The sequence below is a fragment of the Polypterus senegalus genome, chromosome 12 (assembly GCF_016835505.1).
Source record: "Polypterus senegalus isolate Bchr_013 chromosome 12, ASM1683550v1, whole genome shotgun sequence".
Taxonomy (NCBI): domain Eukaryota; kingdom Metazoa; phylum Chordata; class Cladistia; order Polypteriformes; family Polypteridae; genus Polypterus; species Polypterus senegalus.
Window position 1 is genome coordinate 72164216 of NC_053165.1, and position 18030 is coordinate 72182245.

General features: G+C 50.8%; 1 protein-coding gene across 3 annotated transcripts in view; it reads right to left on the bottom strand.

The window, feature by feature from the left end:
* The window catches only part of LOC120540997 (rab5 GDP/GTP exchange factor-like), a 66124-nt gene that overhangs the window by 27802 nt on the left and 20292 nt on the right, over positions 1-18030 (bottom strand). Inside the window, exon 2 of one of the 3 annotated variants that reach the window (XM_039772222.1) lies at positions 13618-13725. In XM_039772222.1, coding sequence (XP_039628156.1) covers positions 13618-13725 — 108 coding nt within the window. Of the gene's footprint in view, positions 1-651; positions 853-13617; positions 13726-18030 lie in introns of those variants that run through there. The other 2 variants (XM_039772221.1, XM_039772223.1) reach the window with 2 other exon arrangements.

An 18030-nucleotide genomic window follows, 5' to 3' on the forward strand; every position in this document is an offset into this window, starting at 1 on the left:
AAAAATGGCAAGAGATAACTCAACAGATCCACCCGTGGGTTACCTGCTCGAGCCGAGCCCCCCGGAATGCTGAAACTGGCAGGCCTCCCACTGCCTTTCTACGGCTCACTTGCGGAACCTACCAATGTGTTAAAAGGGGTACACAGCGATGCCAGTTTGGTTCAAAAGGTGTTTATTTTGAACTGTGTGCACCCGTAAAAGCCGTTCTGCTCTAGGAGCACCGCCCACCCCACTGTGCAGCGCTCCCCGCTTTTTTACGACTTCAAAATGTCGCTGTCACCCTTCCGCCAAGGTGGAACATCCGACACCCCAAGCCGATGCTGTGTCACGTCGACAGCCACTTTTCGGTGTCGCATTTATCTGATATGACCGAAGCTGTAAACCACAGGATGACAAGCACCCCGCTGTCACTCATCTATCAGTACGGCAAGTACAACTCTTGCTGAAAAATGCTCGATCGCCATTAACGAAGCTGCAGAAATCAACAGGATGTCATGAACAAGGAAATCCGGCGGGTGACAGCCCGAGTGCTAGGACCCGATACCGGCACACACGCGCGCGATGACACCGACAAGCGGCCAGGTGACTGCACGCAGCACCGGCGGACTCGAGAAGACGAACTGACCCGGCTGCCCAACCCTCAATACTTACCACTGTCAGCCGGTCCGGAAGTGACGCCACGGCACGCGCTTGACGGTTCTTTAACTGCCGCGTGACTCCACCGGTGTCCAATAATGTATCGCTGTAGCGAAGATGCTTCTCCCTGGAGCTCCAAGTGGGTGGAGTCGACTTTTTGGGGCGGGGATTCAAGGTGCGCGACTTGACGCGCCCCGACATCCGATTGGTTAACGTCTTTTGTCGATAGATGCCGCCTGTTCTAACGCTTTCAGCCGTAGTATGAACTTTCTGCCAGGTCTGTTCTAAATTTTATCTTCAGATAATCCAAACAGAGCGATGGCAGCAGACAGACACGTGCAGGTAAACGTTGACGATGTTTTTTATAAGGAATTCACCCGCAGCCTAAACCAGTCCCGCTCGCAGCCTATATGGAGCCCTCAGCCCGTGTTGCCTAATAGAGTGACAGGCTCTGTCCCGGAGTCTCATCACAGAACGCGTTTTCTTTCCATGTACTTACTGGTTTGAGTGGATCGATTTTTCTACTTTCTGGCCACCTAACGAAATTCATCCCAGCTCCGCTTACCGGGAGTTCACTTCCGTTTGTGAAACCTGTTGGCAAAATCCCTGAGGGAAACGTTAAGTCGAGGCTGAAGTGGGGGGTAATAACGAAAAGACGACTCCGGGTCAGCACACAAACACGGACCTCCAACTGTAAGGACCTGGGCAGGTGAGGGCGACTGGCTGTGTCCCGTCCACGTTCAAATAGAGTGTCACCCGAACGGAGCACTCATCCTGAGGTGCACGTTTAGGTCACCCGTCTGCGCAGGCGCCCAAATGAGGTACAGGGGAGGGGAAGCGCTGCTGCCTCACAATAAAGACTTCACGGATCACAGTGTGGAGCTTGCATGTTCTGCTTGTGTGCACGTGGGATTCCTGCTGGAGCCTCTCACCATCCAAAGATACGCAGGTTAGGTGAACTGGCATTGGTGTGTGTATGTGTGTGTGATCACTCTGCAGTGGACTGGCACCCTCTCAGCTGTGGCTCCTGCCTGGCACCTGCTGACTGCTGAGATCGGCTCCAGCTGCCCTGTGACCCTGTCGTGGATAAGCAGGTTGAGAAAATGGATGGGGACTTGTATATTCACAGTATTAGATTTAATTCTTAATCTGATGATGAGCAGAAAAAGATTATTTAAAAAAGAAAATTGACAGTACATGTAATAAATTCTTGCACTTAAATTCTTGAAAGTTGGATATGCAAACCTTGTTAGCACACCCAAGATTATTAGAACTCTTGTTATATTTATACCTGTGCCTTGTTTGTCTGCCGAAGTAACCCTTGCCTTTTCCTTCAGGATCAAAAAGAGTTTTTACATATTATATAGTGCCTTATCTGTTTATTTTTATTTATTAATATACTGCCTTGTCTGTCTGTTTTTATCTGCATCATCTATAGAAAAAATTATATGGTGCCTTATTTATTGTATACTGTTTTTTCTCTTTCTTTCCTATATATAGTGCCTTTCATATCTATTTATTATATAGTACCTTAGCTGTCTGATTTTTCTCTATTATATAGTGCCCTTTCAAATCTATTTATTATATAGTGCCTTTCCGAACTATAGTATTTCTCTGCCTAGCAAATCTGTGCAGTGCTATGGGCTTACTAATGGTGAGGACAGTAGGGGGAGCTCGTGCGCCATCCCTGAACTCAAAAGCGTAAGAAATGCCAAAATGAGGACACAAGTGGAGAGTTGCGTTTGAGGAAAGGGTGACAGAAAGAAGAAAAGAGGAATCAAACCGTCATTGTGGATCACCATGCAGGGTGTCCGGTCCACACATCCTTGAGCACAAAGGCTTCACATCACATGGGTCTCTACACTCCCGGGGCCACCCAAAGCTCGGGGTCACTTGGCCATCTCTGCAACAAAACCAAGGCACCTGAAATGGGCAGGACGAGTACTCGTGAGAGCACACCATTGGAAGGAAGGCCTAAACAAGACCACCATGAGGTCCAGAGCAGGCCTAGGAACGCTGCTTACTGTGAGGGTAAACCAAAGGAAGGCACGGCCAGCACTCAGGATTTGAAAGAATAAAAGCATTTCAGTTGCGGTTGAAGGTCCTCCTCATTTCATTCTTTGCATTGTTCCAAGTGCTCTGATGTCACATGCAGTCCATTATTGTAATATTTATGTATATTTTTTCCATCTCTTGAGCTTCTGTACATTTTTAATTTCCTGTATCATATCTGACCCAGCTGAGTCACTTGATGTCCACGGCACCAGGCAGGATCATTTTGTGTGCTGTTTGGCACATGACAATAAACCTGGACTTGGCATGGGGGGCACGGGGGCTTCACATACCAAAGACAAAAAGAAAGAAAAGAGCCGCGCCGCACTGACCTTCAGTCTCGTGCAGAGCAGCAAGTGTCCAGCAGATGGCGCTGCGGCCCTGCAGGTTTCTTCTCTTCGTGTCACTCGGGCTCTGCTTTACGTGGACGGCGCGGTCCATAAGAAGAATTAAATACACAGATGATACCAAGACCATTAACACGTATAAAGGGGCACACAGACACAGTGCGAGGATGATACTGAAATAAAAAAGAATCAAAATAATAAAGAGTCAGTCCTTCACAGCGCTACTTCTACGAATCGGCCTTTCCATCCAATCACTGAGCACTAAGGGCGGCTGGAATGGGCGTGGCCAAGCGCACTCCCTCCCTCTCCTCCCCTCTCACTGTCACCTACTTTCTCTCTCCTCTCACTCACTCACTCACTCGCACCCTCAGCCTCACCCCCTCTCACCCAGTTTCCAGGTGCCAGCCTTTCTAACCCACTCACGCCTGACGTGCCCTCCCTCTCAAGGCTCTCCCATCACTCCCTTCCATTTGATTTTCAGTGTGCGGCGGTGAGAAGCCTCACTCTTTCTAAATGGGATGCCAGTCCAAGGCAAGGTCCACCTGCGCTGACGGGCATTGGGTGGGTATGAAATATTCAGTTCAAGCACCGTGAGCAACGCTGGCACGCCGGAGGACAGCGTAGTGTGGAAGAGAAAAGCCAAATGGTGGACGAGTGCAGCCTCCAGCTGTGGGCCTCTCGTTGTCTCCATGACTCCTTTAAGTGAGAGACCACCGGTGGCGAGTGCCCCTTTCTCTGTGTGCCCTTAGTTAGCTGCCACATGAAGTGCCCGAGCCGTGGCTGCATTCTGGAAAAAGAAAAAGAATGTGACAATAAAGCCCTGAAGAGCGAGGGATTCAGTGGCCGTCACCGACCATGGAGGTCACATCACCACCGAGGACATGACACATGCCAGGCTGGTGGTCCAGTTACCAACCTGACTGGGCTGAAGGGGGGCATAATGAACAGCAGCAGGTCAAAGACAGCATGGCACGTGATGGCACACCAACAGGCTCTATACAGCTGGGGTGGAGTGCACTGGAGGTTACCCTCCACAAGTCATGGGGGCACAAAATGAGGAGCATGGCATGGAGTGGGTGGGCCGACTTGAATTTCCTAACCCACGGCCACTCCTCATGGCACCAGGAGTGAGACGTGCTGCATGTTGGTCATCGGTGTGCGCTGCCCTCTGTACACGTACCAACACCCCAGCTACAAAACACATCTGCTGTATGTCGAGTTGTGTGACGACAGCTGCCAAGATGCCAGGTTGGTGCCCTCATGAGACCCTCATGCAGGCTGAGCTCCTGGTCAGAATGAAGGGACCCTTGCTTAGGCCAAACAGATCTCAAATGTTGTGACATTTTATTTCACAAACATTGATGCTAATTGTATAGCACCTTTCACAACTACAAGGTGATGTCCCTGGGCACACACAAGATCCTCTAGGCACGTTTAGCCTTACGTGTGGCACACTGCACTGCACTGCACCCTTCAAACTGTCTGGGATGGCACATGCCATGAAAAGCCACTTTATAGAACACTTGGTCATTTTCTGGTGGGCTGCACTCACACACACACACTGGGTGAGCTGTCAAGCCTCACAAACTTGATGATAAAATGGCACTAAGGGACTGGCACAGCGGATGGCACTGCCACCTTATGGATCTCAGCATCCCGGGCCCTGACATGCTCACTTTCTCTAGTGACTAGTGAGGTGGACGCAGGTTTGTGTGTCCTGGAAGGCTCTGTGGCAGACTGGTACCCAGTCTGGCATTGTCTGTGTGCCCACTGCTGCCAGGAGTTGCTCAGGCTGCCTTGAATTCAAAGAAGTGGCTTTGTGGACAGCAGAGAGAGTGACATTAAGTGAAGTAGTGGGATGTCAATTCCTGAATTGGGCCAAGTGGGTTTGAGCGTGTTATTAGTGGTGGGCACCCTCAGGCCTAAAGGGGTATCCTTTACATGTCTGTTTTCAAGACCCTCATCTTGTGTGCCCCCCATCACAGCTCAGTAACCGCCGGGCCCTGATGCCCCCACATCTCGGGGCGTGAGAATGGTCCCCCTCACAATCCCTGGCTCCGGCCCGCTGTGCCATCACAGGCCCCTCGTTGTGTTGGCCGTGTGAGCCGAGCAGCAGCTGCCGCTTTCTTGGGCTTCGCCCCTCCAGATCGGCCCGCTCTCTCACTCGGCCCCCACACTGCTGCTTTGACAACCTGCCATGTCGGCACTGGAGGTCCTTTCATTAAAGACACCTGTCAGGAAGGCAGAGGGTCTGGGCCGGTGGGGGCAGGGCAGTCGACTGCCAGGCTCAGATTAGGCTGAGAACTCTCCATCTTTGAATCGCGTCTGATGTGCCCCACGGGCTCACCTCTCGTGCCCCTTACTGCTGCTCGTTTTGTGAGAGTGAAGGCCACAGGCAGCCCAAGCTGACTTAACTTCAAGCACCGCTGAGAATGCCAGCTTCAGACCCTCGCACAGATTGTCAGAGTTCAACCCATCGGGCGCTGGGTGATGCCAAATGAAAAGTGAGCTCAGTCTGAGGTTGGAGGCACATTAAGTCCCCATCAGAAGGGCTGAATAAAGCACTTTGGTGCTTGATGGTCTGCTGCTTTAGCCACTGGGCCACCTTTCCTAGGCACATACTGGGAGGCTGAATCAGAGCAAGCAGGCATTAGGGGGCACAAGTGGCGTTAAGTGCCACCGGTGTCTGTGTGCCATCTTCCAATCAGAGGTTAGCTGAAGGAAAGATAAGACTGGCACTATATAACAGACAGGTAGATATGAAAGGCACTATATAACAGGCCGACGCACAGCTGTGAAAGGCATTACATAATTGATATAAAGATGTAAAAGGCGCTATATAATAGAGGGACAGACAGATAAATGTATAATACACAGGTATGAAAGGGGCTATATAATTGACAGATGCAAATGAACAGCACTATATCATAGACAACTCGATATGAAAGGCGCTATATAATACATACACAGACAGGCATATTTGAAAGGCACTTATATAATAGATACCTAGACAGATAGATATGAAAGGCGCTATATAATAAAGGGCTAGACAGATAAATGTGAAAAGAAATGTGTAAGAGATAGACCGATAGGTATGAAAGGCTCTATATAATACATAGAGAGATTGATTTGAAAGGCGCTATATAATACAAAGAGAGATAGATTTGAAAGGCGCTATATAATAGACAGGCTGATGTTCCAAGAGAGCCAGTTTATGGCAATATCTTTTTCAGGAATGACATATGGCGAGTGCCCATGGGTTACTGTCTGATGCTGGCCCCTTGCCTTTGTTCATCAGACAGTCCTGCCCTCTTGTGGTCACCAGAGCATGTGACACCAGGATGCACACCACATGTTCTGGGCACTGGGGCACTAGGACGTATGTCCCCCCCTGCCATCCCGCCCTTAATTCATCAGCCATTTCTGCCCTTTTGCAGACCCGGTGGCACATTACTCCTGGGCATGGACGCCAGACATTGTATTGCTTTCTTCACAGAGATATATGTGGACATACACATCAGACCTCGCCTGGGCGTTCAGTTGAAGACCCGAGGTGAACAGCACTGGTGTGCCTGCTGGGCTGACCATCCCATTGTCATCGAGGTGATTCCAAGATCCAGATGAAAGTGAGCTCATTACTTCCACACACACAGGTAGACTTTAAGGCCCCGTTCAGGGGTCTTAACCTGTCCGCGCTGTGCCAGCATGCTGACCCCTCGCCCTCTTCCCAATGAGAGCCTTTGGCGCGTCCTCCACGCATGAGGCCTGAATGGCAATGAGCTCCGCGGAGGCAGATAAAGAGTGGATTATGACAGCAGAGCTCCTCTCTCTCACTCAGCCCATTTGTGCTGAAAGCGTCGCCTCACATCTTTGGCGCTGCCATTGAAGGCACCCACCTCTGGCATCCTGCTGCTGCCGCCGCATGAATGGGACATTGACGGAAAGTCCTTTTAGATCACAAACGGGAGCTGACTCAAGCAATGGATGGCGTGCCTCACAATGGCCTGAATGGGGTGACTGTGAAACGTGCCTTTGTGCCCGCACATCCTCCCCATGACAAGAGACCCCGTGTCTACCCGCCGCGCGCTCCTGGCTCCCGCTCCGTGGATCAACGCGCGTCCAGTGGAGATTAGGGCGCAGGAAAGGCTCCTTTCTCTCTGGGTTGTCGTTCTCTAAAAGGGGACGTTTGTCTCAGGAATGAGAGCCCCCATTGAGCGAAGCCTTCCTGTTCCTGCCTCGTGCCGCCTTCGCCCTCCTGGCACTCTGCCCCGGGAGGTCAGGTGGCAACGCAAACGGAAAAGGTGAGCAGACGGCAGGCGGGCGAGCAACCCTAACGTGGCATAGTCGTGGTGACCTGCGCATACCGAAGAGCCAGTTGTCACCCTCAGGCGTGTGGCTTTCACGTCACCGCAGGACTCCAGCACTGGCCTGACCCAGGGGCCCTCATAGGGGAATGGCAGAGCGGACCCTTACAGCCCACCTCTAGTGGACGTTAAAGGGGGTGACACCCGCTGGAGACCCTCCTCCTCTTTGTTGTTACTGTGTGTTCCTTTCACAGCATGTGGAAAAGTAAGTGCACCCCATGGAAATGGCCAGCTTCTCCAGCCGTCTGGAGTTTTTTTTGTTTTTTCTGTCCCCCCTGGCCATTGGACCTTACTCTTATTCGATGTTAATGTTGATTTATTTTGTTTTCTTATTGTGTCTTTTTGTGTCTTTGTATGAAAATGTGCTATATAAATAAATGTTGTTGTTGTTGTTGTAGCTTGTTCAACACACTAGAGCCAGCAAATGGCAGATCTTCACGACAACAGGGCCTACTTAGAGAAAAACCCAAGGAAGATGTGCCCTCTCGACCATCTGCTCAAGAAAAACATCAACAGATGTGGTGGTCCACCAGGAAGGGAGAGCAAGTCCACCCTTAGGCCTCAGAAGCTGCCATTGCGCCCTCTTAACAGAAGTGGCGTTCTTTACAATTGCTCGCCTCTCTCTGACATTGACGCCACTCCTCCATGCAATGATATCTGTGGCTTCTCCTGCCCATTTCAACATTCCAGGGTCCGCCCATGCCTGCTGGATTTGCTATGTGAGCGTCAAGTCATCATCATGCTGAAGGGTCCGTTTGTGGTTCTTTTGGGCTAATGGCCTCACTTTCTCCTCAAGGACACTTTGAGATGATGGCAAGCTGCCGAGACCCCCGAGACCGTAATGCAACCCCAAACCAGCACACGTCCACCAGCGTGCGTCAGGGCTGGCGTGAGGGTCTCCTTCTAATATGCCATTGCAGCTCAGCTTTGGATTCATCTCTTCCAGCAGGCCTGGATGCTCAATGGCCAACTGCTGTCCTGCTCCAATGTTCTTTCTGGACTTTTCCAGGCCCACCTCAAATGCAGGCCACATTTGTCCAGTCTCGTGCACTTTGAACACCTGCTGTGTCAGGAGTTAACCTGCAGATCTCACAATGACATTCTGGGGTCCCTGGAGACGTCTTTTAGCATCAAAGCTGCTGGGACAAATCGGCCGTCGTTTGAAATCTCCGCCACTTGGCGACGACTCTCCCTACGGTGGTGTGGCTGATTTCAAATCATTTGGCCACCTTGTGAAACCCCTTTGCTAGACTCCTAGGCATCCACATCCTTCTTTCTGGGAGGCCTCTTTGGATGTTGGCTTGATGACCCCTAACATCTAGGAGAACACCAGACCTTCGATATCTGCTGTTTAAATAAGACAGTCAGGTCCACCTGCAGAAGCCCCTAAGGGTGGGTCTCATTGGCACCTCACCTAGAACACCCAATTGTGATTTTGATGGATTGGGCATGAATGGACAGGGTGGGCTCACTTTTTCCATGGGATCATGAGAGTGAACACAACGTGTCAGTTTTGTTCCAGCAGGACCCCTTTATCTGTAGGCTCCGTTGGCGTGACGACCACCTGTGCGCCCGTCCAAGTATGCTGAAAAAGGCAACTATTTGAAATGGGGTGCACTTACTTTTTCACATTTCAAAAGCACCAATGTCCGGGGAAACGCCGGAGCTAAAAGTCTCTCTCTGCTTTTGCCCACAGCCCAGACGAGACAACACAGTGATGTCATGACCCAGACGTCCTGTGTCTGGGGGTCTTTGAAGAATGGGAATCCCCCAAGAGATATGGAGTTCCACTGCGACAAAGACGTTCCAATTAGCCAAAGAGGAGCCCGGAAGGATGCACAACGTCCTCCATAATCGCTGGGACTTTTCTCTTTTCCAATTTTCCTGTCGCAATTAAAATGGGGAGCCGACTAGAACCCCCCCACCCAAGGCTTTTACTTTCACCCCCTTGTTTATTCACTTTGCAGTCCCAAATTTGAACCAGCAAGTCAGCAACACCCTCAGTGGGGGTCTCCGTGCCGACTGAACTTGTGCATTGCAGTTGGCCGTCTTAGCCACTAGGGGGCCCCCCACTCGCTATGTGCTTTTGCGTTCTTATCAAACAGCCCAATTCTATATAGCGCCTTGTTGCAGTGGGCGCCACTCAGATGGTTTAATGACTGCGAGTGCAGCCGATGCTTTACATTCCAAGCAGTGGTCTTCGGCCGACATGTATGGTGCAGTTGTTGCCACAGGGATGCATTGGGGGGTCACCCTCTAAACTGCATTGACGTCTTTGTACTTCACCGAGCCACTGGGGGGGTTCAGGGACGTCACCATAAGCCTTTTTGGCAGGGCAGCTGTTGCTTTACTGAAATACGCGTCAGGCTCACAGCTCCGTCCTCGCCGGGGGCCATTAAGGGGCTTCCACATCTCCGTCAGTCTGCAGGTGACAATCAGGTGGCTAAATGACGTTACGCCAAATGGCGGTCTCGGTTTCAAAGTTATCTCCGCCCCCCCCACTCTCTGGAGGATCTCCCATTCTCCCTTTCATCCCACGTGTCGTGCGTGTTTTGTCTTAAACTGTAGTTTGGCTGTTCCTCAGATGTGTTTCACCACAACTTGCTCTTCGATCGTTTTAGCGTTTTGTCGATGAGTTTCGTTTAACTAAATTGACTCGTCACACGCGTAGGGAGGGGTCCGGGGTGGAGGGGTTTACATTCGTGTTCATGGTGGAGGCAAAAGACGATTGCTCCCTACGGGTTTATTCCACAGTGAAAACGGCCGTCCTCACGACGCTGCCCCCTGTCTTCCACCGCTCCGTCTGTGGGGGTCCACACTCTCCCGTGTGCCTCGTGCGCAGTCACGCCGCCGCTTAAATTCAGGATCGAAGGTGAGGTGAACTGCGCTTGGGTTCTCAAGTCCCAGACAGGACCACCACCAGGGGTGTGCGAACAGCACCAGGTGACACCATCAGGAGGTGCCGTGCTTTTCAAGGGAGACCCTCGTCTGTGGCATCAACAGCTGGAATGACTGCGCTACACTAAACGATTGGGAAAAGAATAAGGCACTGCACTTGGTGGTCCTGGATCTGTAGAAGGCCTTCGACCGACTCCCCCCGTGAGCTGATTTGGCTGCATGGTGTCCCAGAAGTTGACGAGCGGAGGATCCCACTCCTCTACGGTGTCCTGAGCGCTGCCTCCCCTTCGATATCCGTGTTGGCGTCCCCCAAGGATCGGCCCTCACTGCAGACATTCAAACGGAGACTCCACGGACGCTCCCCTCTATGCCAATGGTGTCAAGGGCTGGAAGTCATCACACAGCGATGGGAAGGCCGGCTGCAAGGGAACGGACTTCGGCTCAACATGAAAAAGACGGAATACATGGAATGGGGCCTGCAGACGCCTGGCACCACACGTGTTGACGGAAAACATCTCAACAACTTGCTCATCTCGAGAGATGGCGACTCTTCTCCCGATGCCTGAGTGAGGGACAATGCCAACCTGGCTGAAATGGCATCCTTGGCAACAGCAGAATGGCGAAGATATACAAGTTCGTCGCCCAACGAGTCTCCCTTTACGGTACGGAGTGTTGGCTGGCGACACTCAAGCACTGCATGCCATGGAAATGGCAGACGCTACGCTGGAGCCAAACGCCCATGTAAGGCGCAAATGAAGAGCGAGGGGAGTGGCGCCAATCATGGCGAGGATGCGAGAGTCGTGCGGGTGAGCGGTGGTATGGTCACGTGATGCAGAGACGACGACGACTAGATGGTGGCCAAGAAGAAGAAGCGACCCTGGGCGGGTTGGTCAAATGGAGGACGTGAAATGCGACGCCGGCACCGCAGCTGAAGAACAATATACAGAAAAGCGAAGGCTAAGCGCTGGGAAGAGGAGTAAACGATCGAGTGCCCACCCTCGGACACGTGACGCCTGGCGAAGGCGGCAGTGGTCCTGGTCTCACTCATCTGTGTATTTTGTCACCCGCACTCCCCTTTTACCGCCAGCCGAGGATTTGAACACAAAGCACCACTCCCAGTGCCATCTGAACTTATTCTTACTTCTTGTGCCATCTTAAAGTCAGTTTCGTCATCGCGCCCGTTTAAACGATAAAAGCGGCGCCTCTGATAAGACCACTCGCTCCCACAAACAGAATGAAGCCACACTTCTCCACTCGTCTCCTACACGGGGGTCTGTTGCATCTGCAGAAACGGAGCAAAGGGACAATTTAACAGCCAGCAGCTGAATACACGGAGGCTGCCGATCAAAGGGTCTCGGTGATCCCACTGCTGGCGCTCCGGGATTACCCTGCACATTCATCACCCCCATTTTCCATGAAGTAACCCGTCGGGCCCCACGCGTGCTGTGGCGACAGCAGTGAATAATGTGAACTACCCTGGCGGAGGTCCACTAGAGCAGGGGGCCAAGTCGGGGAGCAGAGGGTCTCCCTACACCTTCCCACCATTGTGGGTGTGATTTTTATCAAGTGCTCAGATGACCTTTTTTGTTCGCCGTTCCCTTAAAATGTCATCCAAGACTCCGCCATGGAATTAAGGAAGAGGACTGAGTTCTTTCCATGCTGTCCAACATAAAGTTCATCACCGCCACCTTCCTCAATTCAATTCGGCCTTCAATTCAGACACGTGAAAGTCAACGGGGGGCCGCCCTGCGCATACTGACCCCCTCCAGAATGCTCCGGCTATCAGACGGCTCTTAGTTTCCAATGGATTTCCTCCGCTTCCTTTCTGTCCATGTCCAGGTCTTACTGGAACTGGCACCTTCTTATTAAGGTGGAAGGGTTGTGAACCCACCCCCCCAAGACCCCAACAGCAGTGCCTTTCAGCGCTAAAGAGCTCCTTCTTGTCATCTCTCATAGACTTCAATGTCAAGGGAGAAGTTGCCCAGCAGAGGGTGACGTGTGAAGATGACAGGAGCACAGGAGCGAATCTGAACAGCTTCTCTTGTCCTCCCCTTTTTACGAGGGACTTCATTCTCCACAAGACCACCTAAAACGAGGCACAAGGTGTCACGGTCAGCTCCAGCTCCTTGGAACTGTTGCACCCGCAAGCAGAAAAGCGGTTTGAAGGTGCCGGGGGAAGAAAGAAGAGGGTCCAAAACCAGACTCCAAGTGGGCGGGGCCACCCTTGGACAACGCAGTGGCATCGGGAGGCGGGTGGGCTTTTCTGCCGAGCCCATGTCATGTCTCAATCTGTTCTGTTGACTCAATGCATCATTCTTTGGTTTTTGGTTTCATGCGCTTTGGGGGTGGCACCCCAAGAGGCGGGGCCACCTGCCAATCACCACCAAGGACCTCCCCCTGCTGCCATATAAATCCAGCAGGTCTCCCACAGTTTCAAATGTGCCTGGGAGGGCTGAGCATTCTTGTGGTCATTGTTGGGTGGGCTGGTATTTTGACTTTCGGTTTTGTTTTTGGACCCTTTGCTGTTCTGGGGGCTTGTTTGATTTGGATTGCCGTTGTGTTTCAGGCAACTCCATTTTGCCTTTGAGATCCACAGAGCTTCATCGTGACGGGAATATTTTTAATGGAGAATACGTCTTTCAATTACCTTTATTACTAGCCAGGATTTGATGGTGAAACGCTCCCTCTAGTGGGGGGAATCGTTCACAATTCACAGTGGCAGCATCATAGGTGGGTCGCAACCGATAACCCTTGACTATGACAACTGTGCTTAGTCCACCATGGAGGAGAAGCCTCAACAATCACACGCGATTCTAGGAACGCTCTGGACAAGCTCTGATAAGAGGGACCACCCCACTCCCCTCACTCGGACTCTCGCGTTGAATTGGCATGTGAAAGAACCAGGTGGGTCATGACACCAAGGGGGGTGGGGGTTACGCCCAATAACCCATAAGGCCAATGGGATTTGCAGATTTCTCTTCTGAACTTTAAAAGCCTGCAAACCCCTACCCAGCAGTTGCTTTGGGTCAGGCCTTCTGTATTCTGGTGCAGGCCAGTGAGGTTTTTTGTGGGTCTTTGCGAAGGCCTAAACCATTCTGCTAGTTTGTGGTCCCAGAATCATAAAAACAGCAATTTAACACAATAATCATCATCATCATCATCATAATAAGTACAAACGAGATACATGCAGTTTACAGTACATGAAAGGACAATCTGTCCTAAGCAGGTTATGGGACTATAAAGCTCCTTGACGGTGCAGACCACCATGAACCCCACAATATGAAGTGACTGTGATGGTGGTCTGCAGGGCACTACATTACCTTGGATGTATTGAAGGGGGTCATCCATCGCTCCTCGATCCCCGACACCGCCTCTCTCTGTGGACCACTCAGCCTGTCCTCGTCTTCTTGCACATTTGACTGGCACCACTGAAGGAAAAGCAAACACAGAATGAACAAGCAGGCAGGTGGGCACCAACCACTATAACTGGCAGACCCCAACCCATCCCCCTTTGAAAAACTGTGCCTTCTTTAACAAAACCAACAGAAGACAACGAGGGCCGTGGCGTCATGTGGCACTCGCCATTGTCACCCAAAGGAAGCCACGCCATCAAAGGAGAAGGCGACTCAAATCAAAGTGGCCATCAAGCTGTTGTGCAAATACAAAACCCGAGCGCTGGCCACTGCAGGGGGATGAGGCGGCCACAGCTCTAATCCCTTAAGACAGCGCAGGGCAGGACCACCATAATGAATGGCCGCCTCTCATGAGGGGATTACAACTCTGCGAAATAAATAAAAGAGCGAGCTTACACAAAATCCTGTTACTGGGCTTAGATGATTGACGCCTGCTTTGAGAGACGCTATATAACGGAGAACAGAGGAGGGACGCCAAGAGAATACAAACAAGGGTCTGTGTCTAAACTGCACAGTCGCAGCAAACGGTTAACAGGAAATAATAGGCCTTGTCACTCCACTTACTGAACACACCTCCGGTGGGCCCCCTGGGTCACCCCTCAGGTAAGGCTGCCACCCCCCAGCCCTGGGCACAGCACTGGCACATCAGGAGCCTCTCATGTCAGGCTGAGGAGCGTGTGGCTCCCTAGTGGCTGACATCTGCTCTACTTGTGTACTTAACTGTCTATTATATGGTGTCATTCATTCATATCTCTCACTACATTATATAGTGCCTTTCATATTTATCTATCACTATTTTACAGTGCTTTTCATATTAATATATAGTGCCTTCCATATCCATCTACCAGTCTATTATATGGTGGCTTTCATATATATCATTACATTATATAGTGCCTTTCATAGCTATGTATCAATCTATTATATAGTGCCTTTCATATCTCTCACTACATTATATAGTGCCTTTCATATTTATCTATCACTATTTTACAGTGCTTTTCATATTAATATATAGTGCCTTCCATATCTATCTACAAGTCTATTATATAGTTACTCTCACATAGATCGCTAAATTACTTACTGCTCTTCATCTCTATTATATAGTTTCTTTCTTGTCTATCACTGCATTATATAGTGCCTTTCATAGTTATGTATCAGTCCATAATATGGCACCTTTCATACTGTATATATCATTACATTATATAGTGCCTTTCATATCTGTCACTACATTTATAGTATCTTCCATATCTCTCTCATTATATAGTGCTTTTCATATCCATCTACCAGTCTATTATATGGTGGCTTTCATATATATCATTACATTATATAGTGCCTTTCATAGCTATGTATCAATCTATTATATAGCGCCTTTCACATCTAGTCATTCATAACCACCTAGTTGTATTTTCCTGACCAGTCAAATGTGCTTTTTCAGGTCAGGCCAACAGACGTTTGGAGCTCAGGTGGTGACGTGTCACCTGTTATTTAACACATGCATGTCAGGATTGCCCGTCCCTGTGGGTGCACTGCAGTTGGGCGCTTATGCCCACCATTGCTATTCCCACCACTGTTACTACAGCTCTTACCAAAGGTCTGCCAGAGGTCCGAAGGGCCATGCTGGGTGACACTGTGGATCAGAAGGTGTCACCGTGTACTCTGGCACTGAGATGCCAGGCTGGTGCCCTCAGTGATTGTTCCTGTTGGTAAGATGGCCAGCTGTCATGTCGCTGTCCTCTGCACACGTGACGGTGGCAGCACTAGCTGCTGTACTAACGTTGTCACCGCGTGTTCAGATGCGGCTGCCACTTTCCTTAAACAGCCATTGAAGAAGCCATCAGCCAATCCACCTCTAAACACACCTGGTCTTCTGCCACTCCACAACTTCTAAGCAGTTTGCCTCCCCTTGATCCCCCCACCCCCTCACCCAATGGTTGGTGGTCAGGTAGCTTAACCGCAGCCCCCCTACAGAGCGCGTGATCCCACCTAAAAGATCATCAGAGCTGATTTAATTATTTTTTAAGGAGACAATTAGTGGCCAACAATCGGGCACAGATGGTGTCTTAGGAGGACTTCAAACGCCAGCCGCTGGGGGGCCATTCTCACACTCGGCCTTTACACGGACTCAAGGGGGTGTCCATCATCGCCACTTAAAACAACCGCAGGCTTTCAAGTCAGGCAGCCATCAATTGTCACCCTGCAGACGGAGCTCCTCCAAAGTTCACAAACGTGATGTGCCAGCTGAACCTCGGGTAACATCTAAAAGATGCGCCAGGGTCTCAAGAACTTCATCATATCTGCACTGGGAATTGAGGGGCACAAGTAACAATCTACAAGAAAGACTACCTGCAGAAACGCCTCAGTTTGAAAGTGCTGGCTCAAACAAGTGGACTCTGGCACTGCCACCGTGTGCCCACAAGCCATCTCTGGGAAGCTCTTTAATTGACCAGGCAAACAGACCACCCATCAAGATGGACTGTGACCCTCAGCGACACCACTCTGGACAGGGTGGGCTATGACAGGGAAGGACACGGGGGGATGGTGTGGGGGGCTCAACTTAAAATCATGGAGGGGCACTGGAGTACCTGGTCTGGTGGGACATGAACCCACCTTCAGTGAGAAGCCTGCTGGGGGGATAAAGTTGAAACCTGGACGAGCTGAGGGCCCTCGGTGGAGAATGGGGGTGACGTAGCAAGGACACGACCGGTGTGACGATATCAGTGAGTGCAGGGCAAGGTGACACACAGCACAGAAATACAGCGAGCCTCACCGACAGGACAGACAGACATGAAAGGCGCTATATAACATACAGAGCCGGAGTGCCCTGCGCTCTTCTGTACTGCCAGCAGCGGACGATGTGCCCACTCCAAGCCCCGCCCTGGGTCATGTGACCTCTGATGTCTTTCCCTCTTTTATGTTTGTGTCCCTCGGTCACAACACTCAGTGGGCTCTCCGGTGAAGCCCTCCCTCCTGCTCCTCTGGATAAGGACCTGTTAATGACGGGGGGTCCTTCCTGCTAAATGTGAACAAATTGTGGCCGCTCCCCTCCCCCATCTGGCTGGACTGCTGGGACCTTTTTTGAAGTCGGCCCACAGGTGTGACGGCCCCCTAATTGAAATTAAGCCTTTGCGTTGAGAAGCCGCTCTCCAAGGGGGCTGCCTTTGATGTACCATTGGTGGGGGTGGGGGGGCAAACAACTGCTAGCCAAGCGCGCCGAGGCCTCGTGTGCCAGTGTGTCTGTCTTCAGCCGTGTGTCCCAAGTGCCACCAGCCAGAGGACTTGAGTTTCATGTCAGGACCAGCAGCAGCAACGTGACTGACGTCCATCTGTCGGGAATACTCTGGAGACCAAAGGCTATGCTGGTCGTGTGGGCCGTCTGTGCAGTGAAGTAAAAATGACACAACAGACGACATGCAGGTACAGCGGCAGAGCGGGGAAGGCAGCGGACCACCGCGAGCGAGTCACCCAACCTGCCTGTCCTCCAGGATCTTGTAAGTCACCTGGGAAAAGGGCAACCGTGAAATGTAACGGAAGAAGGAGAAGGAGAAGAGCGACAAGAACCAAAAGAAGAAGAAGAGAAAGAAAAATAAAATCAAGAAGAACAAGAAGAAGACGAAGAAGACAAACTAGGAGAACCAGGAGAACAAGAACTTTCACGACTGATCGCACACAATATTAAAAGACACGCCCCTAATAACGGGACCTCAAAAATGGTGGCGGAGACATCAAAATATTTCATAACAAACAACAAATAGCTCGAAAGGGATGAACTAATGTCGTCACCCAAACCTCCAGGGTAGCAAAACACCCAAATTTGTACCAAAAGGGCCATAGGAATTAACAACTAAGACAAAATATAATTAAATACCAAACGACAAAAGAGAGAGTCGCACGTAAACCGCCGGCAAATTCACCCAAACTCGGATATTTTGAGGCTTACGACAAGTGACCTTTATACTCGTGTCTCTTAACCTTTCTGGTGTCGCTACTCACTTTCTCAAGCGTGTTTCATTCCAGAGTAGGACCCTGGGGTGAGTCGATCGTTACCGGGTGAGGGGGACCAAGCGACCCACCGAGACCCAGCAGCGGCGGCCTGCGACCCACTGGTTGAGAAACACTGATTTATAGCACTGCTCTGAAAGATGTCCCCAACACATACTCCTGGTGCATGATGGGAGCATTACCGAGGCAATGGGTTTTGCTGAAACAAGATGGCATTGAAAATAAAACATTAATAACAACAGCTCGGGAAAAAAAAAAAACCCAAAAACATGACCTGAAAACGTAGTCAAAAAGTCGAGAGACCCCCAAAATCACCACTAAACT